General features: G+C 59.8%; 2 protein-coding genes across 2 annotated transcripts; both read right to left on the bottom strand.

Annotated features, from left to right (window-relative positions):
- Nucleotides 1–256: 256 nt before the first annotated feature.
- On the bottom strand, nucleotides 257–4,664 carry C21H19orf67 (chromosome 21 C19orf67 homolog). Its single transcript, XM_052166720.1, has 6 exons — nucleotides 3,118–4,664; nucleotides 1,951–2,095; nucleotides 1,732–1,832; nucleotides 1,467–1,652; nucleotides 959–1,093; nucleotides 257–580 (listed from the first exon to the last, which is right to left on the bottom strand). The coding sequence occupies exons 1-6, from the start codon at nucleotides 3,444–3,446 to the stop codon at nucleotides 406–408; spliced, it is 1,071 nt and encodes a 356-aa protein (XP_052022680.1). The 5' UTR covers nucleotides 3,447–4,664; the 3' UTR covers nucleotides 257–405.
- A 94-nt stretch (nucleotides 4,665–4,758) lies between these two features.
- Samd1 (sterile alpha motif domain containing 1) lies at nucleotides 4,759–7,414 on the bottom strand. The gene is made up of 5 exons (XM_052166719.1): nucleotides 6,430–7,414; nucleotides 5,761–6,052; nucleotides 5,581–5,677; nucleotides 5,376–5,487; nucleotides 4,759–5,286 (listed from the first exon to the last, which is right to left on the bottom strand). The coding sequence occupies exons 1-5, from the start codon at nucleotides 7,321–7,323 to the stop codon at nucleotides 5,128–5,130; spliced, it is 1,554 nt and encodes a 517-aa protein (XP_052022679.1). The 5' UTR covers nucleotides 7,324–7,414; the 3' UTR covers nucleotides 4,759–5,127.
- Between the last annotated feature and the right edge of the window lie 1,288 nt (nucleotides 7,415–8,702).

The raw sequence follows: 8,702 nt of genomic DNA on the forward strand, positions 1-8,702 counted from the left end.
AAAAAACCCAGAAACGGGCGTGGGTCTAAGTCTTCCTCCAGTGGGCCTAGAATTTTCCTGCTACCAGAAACTTGTTTTCTGGGTTCCGGTTGCTGACGAGAGCCGCTACTTCCCTCTTTGACTCATGCGCATCTGCGCATGTGCAGCACTCTCCGCGGTCTACGGACTACACTTCCCACAAGACCTCGCGGTGGGCAGTGGGCGGGGCCCACCCGCCCCCCAGGGGAGGGATGCGGTGCTCACAGGACACAGAACCTCTGACCTTGCTCTTTTATTAACAGAAAAGTCTACCGGCACTTGGTGTTTGCGGTCCCATGCCGCGCCGTGCCGTACTCAGTGCGGCCGCACCTCTTCCTGCCTGGAGTTTGGGGTTGTCAGGCTACAGCTGGCGCCTTCTCCTGGGACTCAGGATGCCGGGGCTGCCCAAGACGAGGGCCCGGCAGTGCTGGGGGGCCGGGCGGGGCCTGCCTGGCCCATGAGGATCTGCACCAGCAGGTCGGTGGCAAGCACATGCGACGGCTCCTCGAAGCCGATGGTTAGTAGCTGCTGGTAGTCCCCGGGCGGCTGTGGGCACAAAATCCTGGGGGCATGGAGACAAGGCTGGACTTGAGCACTGGGAGGGGCTTTGTTTCAATTAGGGCTGAGGGATACCCTAGGGGAAAACATTTCTTCTCTTTGACAAACTCCTGGGGTTGAAGCACTGGATTTGAGGCTACTAAACACTTTTCTGGCTGTTGTCTCCCTGGGAGAGTGACTTATCTGCTTTGAAAACATGTTTTCTTTGTGAAATCCGTATCTCTATGTATTGCTGTTTAGTCTGCATAAAGCACCCTTCAGGGCACAGTAAAATGTGTTCCCTATTAACAGTGGAAACTTTGTCACTTGAGTTCCAATCTCTGGTGAGGTTGTCCTGCCCTCCCTCAAACTTAAGCCAGCATAGCCGTGACTGGGATCCTACCAGGAATCAAGATCATCCTCTGCTGGTCCTAGGGGCATCCATCGACCAATGGACCAGAGTTTCTGGATCTGGGGGCACGGATTGGCAGGACCCTGGTCTGCATCCTCCCATGTATCTCGATAACACAAGAAGTAACTAAGAGGGAGAGATCAGAAGGAAAAGCGATACTTGAGGGTTTTTGGGTTTTTTTCCCCCCTGCTGAGGGCTTTAATTCTGGAGGTGAGGTTCAGGTTGTCAGACGTTGCCTCAAGTTCTCAGGTGGGAGTGTGTCTTAATACTGAGGACTTTTCTCCCTAGTGGCATAATCTGAAGAGGAGTACTTTTATTTTAATGGGAAGAAAGTTAAGAAAACTAAAGGTTCTAAGTGTAGCTCAGTTCTGGACTAGCATATGTAAAGGTTCTGGCACTACAGAAGGCGTTCAGTTTTGTCTTGTCTTTCACCCTTTGGTGGTATAGGCTCAAGTTGGTGTTGGAAGGAGAGGGCTTTGATTTTGACAAGGGCACTCACTAATCCACATGGGGGTCTGCTCCTTGGCTGTTGGCCTCTGTGGTGGTTTCCAGGTTCCAGCGCATCTTCTTATAGAGGTATCTCGGGAAGTGACTGGCAGTGTACGCAGCCGGTGTGCAGTATCGGAAGATGGACACATCGTGGGAGGGACTGATGGAGAACCTCCCGCAAAAGAAGCAGGAGATGCTAGCAGGAGATAGGACAATGGACTGCAAGCTGGGCCCAGGTCCCCACCACCCCACGGCCCCGTGTCCTGCCCACTTACCTCAAGGGATTAGTTTCCTCCAGGTCCACGAACCCAAAGGAGGCATACATGAGAGCTAAGTGCTCCAGGCGCAGGGCTAGCTGCTGGGAGATCTCCAGCAGCTGCGTGGAGGGTGGGGCTTCGTGATCTCAGGGGGTCAGCCGGAAGTAACCCTCCTACCCCCCCAACCCCCGCAGAGTCCCAAGGAGAAGGGCCGGGAAAGAGAGCTACTGTACACACCCCCTTCCGGACCAACTCCTGCAGTGCTCCGTAGATGGGAGGGACACTCCTCGCTGCTGCCTCAAGGTATAGGAAGTAGGGTTCACACATTGTTAAGAAGGTGGGCATGGCCTTGGCTAGCTGTTCCTTCTGTACTCGGTCCCTGCTGAAGGGAGAAAGGGGCCTTCATGTGGGTCTCTCCTTCCAGCCCGGTGCCCCGCTGCTCACCCTCCTCCTCTATCCCTGGCTGACCCCATGACGAAATTCCCTCAGTGCTGGGGCTTAGTGCTAAGAGCATTTGCATAGCATGTGCAGAGTCCTGGGTTCCATTCCCACACCCTAAAATTAAACATAAAAAAAGGGACTGGGAGCTTAAGTCCATGTGAGAGATTGGAGCTCGGCACAGGTAAAGTTCAGCATAAGGGAACGCCCCCTCCCCGCCACACCCATGTCAAGTCTTTCTTCCATCATCTTTCAGAATCACCTGTATCAGTCATTTGAAACATTAGTTAAAGTGCAGACACCTGGGCTGGGAGCACAGCTCTGCGGCACAACGCTTGCCTGGCACAAAGGCCTGAGTTCCATCCCCAGGGTTGGGGGGTTCCCCAGGGTTGGGGGTTCCCCAGGGTTGGGGGGTATATACGACTGAGTTCTCTCAAAACTGCAGAGCATCGCTCGCTCGCTCGCTCGCTCAGAAAGCTGTGGCTTGAGCAAGCCTCCCAAAGACGTTACAGCCCTTCCCACGGGTCTGGAAACTGCATTTTTCTTTGGGAGTGGAGGGTGGCCTCTCATACCACAAGTTCTCTAACTAGAGTTGATGCAGATGGGATCTGGTTAGCGCACTTAAAAGGGTTTTTAAAACAATCTAAGAGAGCATTTCAAATTTGGTAGGCAATACTCAGTAGACTGAGGCAGGAGGCTCATCAACCAGAATGTAATGAGACCCTCTCAAGGGGAAAAAAAAAAAGGCCAAATCAACCAACCAACCAAAATCAAGTTCTAGAGGAAAAAACAAGAAATTTGCTACCCTAAAGCCCCATACATTGCCTCTCAATTCTTCACAGCCACTAGTAAAGTGTATTTCTAATCAGCTAGCCTCGTATACTGTATCTCTGGGCCCTGAGTTCTGTTTTTGGGCTGCACATCCTGTCTTCCTGTCCTGGGACCTGGGCCTCTGTGCAGGGTCACCTGTAGAGCAAGTAGCTTTGAAAGTCATCCGCTTTCCTGAGCAGGTATCGGAGCTGGTCAGTGATGGGGCTGAACATGGAGTCCAGCGGGAGGCGAGCCGGGGCCGGCCCGAGCTCCGCTGCCAGTGGCTCCCGGGAGGACGTGGAGGCTGGAGCTTCCATCATGGGCTGTGCCCGCTGGGGCTCCAGTTCCGCTGAAGTCTCCGGTCTCCCGGCGGGCGACCACGAGGGGTCTCCATAGGGCGGCTGCCCGGGTCCCAATTCCTCCGAAGGCGGTGCTTCTCCAGGGCCTAGAGCCAGCGACCCCGCGAACCAGGGCTCCGCAGCCATCGGCGTCCACCGCAGGCTCCTCCAGCCCCGGCGGCGTCCCGGGAGCGCACACACCTGGGGCCGAGCGGCTTGGGCAGTGAGCGCAGCCGCAGCCCACTCAGGCCGGCCTCGACGTCTCTGCCGGCGCCGGCCCGCGGGGCTTTCGCCTCTTTTGAATCTCAGCACGCGGAGGGCGCGCAGCCTGGGCCTGCACTGCGCACGGAGCTCGCCGGCCAGCACCTGGCGCGCGGGGCGCTGCCGAGGGCGGAGCCCCAGACCTGTCTTGTGGCTGCAGCGCACCTAGGCGCCTTGTCTCCCCGGGCAGGTGACTGGACTGGAGGGGGTTCCTAACTTGTTAGGAATCGGAAGCGATGGTTATTGAGAGGCCTAGTACACCCCAGCAGGTGACCCCAACTGATGGAGCTGGGATCTGCTTTTGAGCCTAAGGCCTAATGATACAGCGGTTACTTCTACAATAAAAATCCTCAGCCAGGCGATCTTATCCCATTGTGTCTTTTGTTCCTGTGTGCCTGCCCTGGTCCCAGAACACTTATAGGTCGGATTCCTTGCTGTGTGCAAGGACTGACTGGTATTTAAGTACAGGCTAGAAAGCCAAATATATTACAAGGCTTGAAGTGAGCAACAGGTGTCCCACTGTCCTGTGACCCTCAACTTGACTTTGCCAAGCCAGTTGCCCTGTCTATAAAACGAGTTTTATGATGTCTGCTTCACCAAACTACAGAGGTGACAAAGCCCTCAGCAAGTGTGCAGTTAACTGTTAGTCATTCAACAAACACTTGAGCAGGTGGTTCTGGAATGAGAAGGCAGAAGACAAAGGAACTATTTCAGTCCCGGACTGATCTTGTCATTGTTGACAGGACTGCCTGGAGCCCGATCTGCCTTTGAGCTATGCAGGTGAGTCTAACCTCGAATTCCTGATTCTGCCTCCATCTCTGAAGTGATGAGATAACAGGGGCGCCACCAAGCCCAGCTACAAAGCCATCTCCTTTTTGTGGTGGCAGAGACAGAACCGAGACTATCTGCATCCTTGGTGAGGCCACAGCCTCACTGTAGTGGGCTGAGGGAAGCAGCCATTATCCTGCCTCACCAAATGACTGTCGTAACGGTAAACTCAAGGTTTCTAGCACCTTCTTCCTCCATGCAGAAAGTGAACTTCTTTTTTTTTTTAAAGTTTTATTTAAAAAACCTTCGGTGCAATATTAAAAAGCAATACAGCCAGGTGGTACAATAGTCGACAGACAGGAAGGGAAGGAGAAGAGGACCCAAGGTCCCTTACCTCACCTGTTCCCCAGAGGCTGGGGGTCAAGAGGGAGGGCACGGGGGTGGGGGAAAGCCCACCCCCAGGATGAGTAGGCAGAACAGAACACAGAAAAGATACATCTGGCTGAACTGAAGAGGGGTTTGGGGCCAAAGGAAGCTCCCCTGTTTGTTTTTCAAAAATGTCCTGGTTTGGGGAGAAAGGGTGACCCCTGGTAAATGAGCCAACCAAGTCCTCCGACCCCACACTCCACTGCTGTGGAGACGGGCTGAACTAAGGTCAGGGGTGTGAGAAAAGGGGGGAAACGGACAAGGGCACCCCCTCGCTGGAGTCTGTCAGGAAGGTTGCGTGTACCCACGTCCAGCTCCTGGACTAGGGGTCACCATGGGTGAAATCTGGACTGATTGGGGTGGGGACAAGGCTTCAGCCTAGAAGACCATCAGGATCATCATCCTCAAAATGGCCTTGTTGAAGCACCTTGATGTGGTGCTCGTAGATCTTCAGGGCTGGGCCCAGGCGGATGGACAGGCCAGTGAGCACATCTGTCCGTTGCATGAGCAACAAAGACTTGCCATCAATTTCCTGGGCAGGACAGAAAGGGGGCAAGTCAGTGACCAGCTGTGAGGCCCCCTGTGTGCGCAGACACCTGCGGTCCCTGGCCGGGAACTCACCTGCTCTTGGAAAGCAGTGGCCTGCTCTGGGAAGCCTGCCTCAGTGAAGTATTCCACCACATCCATGACCGTCCACTCCACGGGGTCCGTCGGCTTCTCCTTGCGCGCAGTACTGCATCAGAATGGACAGCAACAGTGACCTCGGTGCACCTGATTGTCCAACACCCAGGTGGCTAACCCCAACGTCCCCAATGCCTCAACTTACGGACAGCCAAAAGGTGTCCCATCAGCCCCAGGGAGGGCTGGTTTTCCTGGAGGCAAAGGCACAGGAGACGGAGAATCTGGAGCAGCTGCAACACAAGCTGGGAAAGGAAAGGCAGATGGCGGTCACGCTAGGGTTCACGGCTTCCTGCTCGGCACCACCCCAACCCAGGGGGGTCCTTACCTGATCCCCCTTCTTTATTCACAGCTGTCATCGGGAACACCTGGCGTGTGTAGCTGCCAGGTGCGGGTCCCCGCCCTTCATCCTGGCCCTGGTAGGGTCCACAGGGCGACCACTCTTTGACCCTCTCCTTAGCACTCTGAGGGGCCCGCTCTCCATTAATTTGGTGGTGCTGAGCACCTGCGGGGCGGTCACTCTCGGGCACTTCTGAGCCCTCAGATACATTGTCCTCCTCCTCCTCGTCCTCATCCTCCTCTTCCTCTTCTTTCTCAAACACCCGTTCTTCTCCACCTCTCTGGGGCCAGAGAAAGAAGCAGGCAGAGTTAGAGCTCTTCTAGTCCCGGATGAAATCCAGTGTCCGACGCCACCTTTGACAACAACATGGAGTAACTTTTACGCTGTGCTGTCGTTTCCGTGCCAGGTTCTGGGTTAATAAAGCCCTCAATAGCCAAGTCTTACTAAACTCGATCAACTACCCCCAGGGGTCGCTACTGTCAGCAATCCGCGTTTACAACCGAGGAAACTGAGGCTCCCGCAGATCAGGTCACTGACCAAGACCACCGCGTTCGGAGTCCACGGGGATCGTGGGCGAATCCCGGCCACCTGACGTCCCGCTCCCTCCCGGGACTCTGGTCCCCGCCAACTTCGCCCGCACCTGCCCGGTGCGCTCACCTTGCTCCGCGCCGCGCGTGCGCTAGCGGCCGGCGGCGCCCGTCCCGGCCTGTCTCCGCGGGGTAGCGCGAGCGCTCCCAGGCGGGTGCGCTCCAGACGGCCTCGCGCCGCTTCCTCTTCCAGCAGCCCCTGCACGCGGCCGCGGGTGAGGCGGCCGCTGGCGCCGCCACTGCCCCCGAGGTAGCGCACGACTTCCCGCAGGCTCACGGGCCGCGCCGGGCCGCCCGCCCGCGCCGCGCCCCCCTCCGGCGGCGGCTGTGGCTGCGGCGGTGGCGGCTGCTGCTGCTGTGGCGGCGCCGGCGGCTCCCGGGCGGCGACGGCGGGCGGCGGTGCACGACGCGGGCCGGCTGGGGGCGCCGCGGCCGGGGGCGCGGCGGGCGCTGGTGGCGGCGCGGCCAGGGGCGCGGCCCGCTGCGCCCGGGGACCCGGCTGCGCGGGGCCGGGAGAAGGGGGCGCTGTGGCGGCGGCCGCGCGGGGCGCCCGGGTCGGGGCGGCGACGGGCGCGGGCGGCGGGGCGGGCGTGGGCGGCGGCGCGGCGGGGCCCCCGCGGGGGACGCGCGGCGGGGCGGGTGGGGTGGCTCCGCGGCGGGGCGGCTGGACGCGCGCCGCGTTGCGGTACGAGATGCTCCCCTTGTAGCTGACCCGGAGCACGGCGCGCTGCTGGATCAGTTTCTCGAGCTCCGCGCGCGTGCGCTCCGGCTCCGGGCCGTGCCGCCGCCGCACCATCCGGCAGATGCGCTCCAGGTCCGGCCGCGCCTTGCGCGAGCGCAGCGAGTCGATGGTGTCCAGAATCCACTCTTGGTAGTGCGGGGAAGCGGCGGACGACGAGGCGGCGGCCGCCGTAGTGGCGGCCGCCGCCGTCTCCGGCGGGGGTAGGGCCGGGGGCCCCGCCATGCCTCCCGCCCGGCCCGGCTGCACGGTGCGCGCTGCCTCCCTCCCAGCGCGGCGCCCCCTCCCCGCTCCCCTCCCTCCGCCGCTGCCCGCCTCCTCCGCCTCCCCCCGGGGGGCGCAGCGCCTCGGCGGAGCGGCGGCGGCGCTGCTGTTTCTTCGCAAAAAAAAAAAAAAAAAAAAAAAAAAAAAAAAAAAAAAAAAAGCGAGAGAGAGGAGAGCGCGCGAGAGAGACAGAAAAAAAAATAGTGAGAGAGAAAGAAAAGAGGAAAAAAATATGCACACACTCACTCACTCGCACGCACGCACACAACAGCCCCGCTTCTGCTGGGCGCGCGCGGGGCCGGGGATGCGAGGAGGGAGGAGGGGAGCGCGGCGCGGCCGGCCCCTCCCCGCCGCCGCCGCCGCACGCGCGCCCTGCGCCCGGGACACTCCGGCCCCCCTTCCTGCTCGCCCTCCCCCGCTGCCCGCCTTCCTCGCTCCCTCCCACCCCCACGCGCCGGCTTTTAAGGTGGAGCCCGGGCCCCCGCCCGCCCCGTGTACCCGTCGCTCTAGCTCACTCAGGCTCGCTCCGGCCCCCCCTTACAACTCCCGCGCGCTTTTTAAGGAGGCGCCGCGGAGTTGGCGCCGGAGCGGGGGCGGGGAGCGCGGCGGGCGGGGGAGGGGGAGGGGAACCCGGGGGGGAGGGGACAGGGGCGGGCGGGGCGCGCGGGCGGCGTTCGGCCGCCCTCCAGCCATTGGGCGCGGGACCCAGACGTCCTCGGCGCCCAGCCCCCTCTCCACGCCTCTCCGCGCGCAGCGCTCTCGGGACCGCACTTACCGGGAACTAGCCGCGTCGCGGCCCGACGCGCCTCGCTCCTGGGGAGCCGCGGAGACCTCACCAGCGGCCCTGCCGCGCCTACATGAGGGCTTGGAGGGCGTGCGGGGCTCCCCTTTTCTCCTTCTACCCTGCTAATCCTGCTGCTGTTTGGCCAAACCGGTCCGGGTGGCCCTCTCGGTCCCGGACTAGACCGAAGTAGGGGTGGGAGCAGATTTGAGGGCCCCGAACTCAGGGTCAAAGGACAGTTTGCCCACCCCACCCCTCCTTTCTCTGGCGAGGCGGAGGAAGTACAGGAATTCCAGCTAAACCCGGTTTCTCCAAGGTCCCGAGGCCGGGATCCTCAGAGCTTGTTCATTGAGGTCCGAAATTCCCTTTCCAATACCCTGAGGGTGTGATCGAAGTCGGGAATGCCAGAGACACTTTTATTTTAAAACAAAACTTTATTGGTAATAGTTTTCAAATATGTTTACAACAGCACACTGTTCAAGAGGAAGTCTCATCCTTCGAAGCACACAGGTTGAACGGCCCCCCTCGCCCACCCGGGGCCCCCACCCAGGCCTGAGAG

Source organism: Apodemus sylvaticus, chromosome 21 (genome assembly GCF_947179515.1).
Source record: "Apodemus sylvaticus chromosome 21, mApoSyl1.1, whole genome shotgun sequence".
NCBI lineage: Eukaryota > Metazoa > Chordata > Mammalia > Rodentia > Muridae > Apodemus > Apodemus sylvaticus.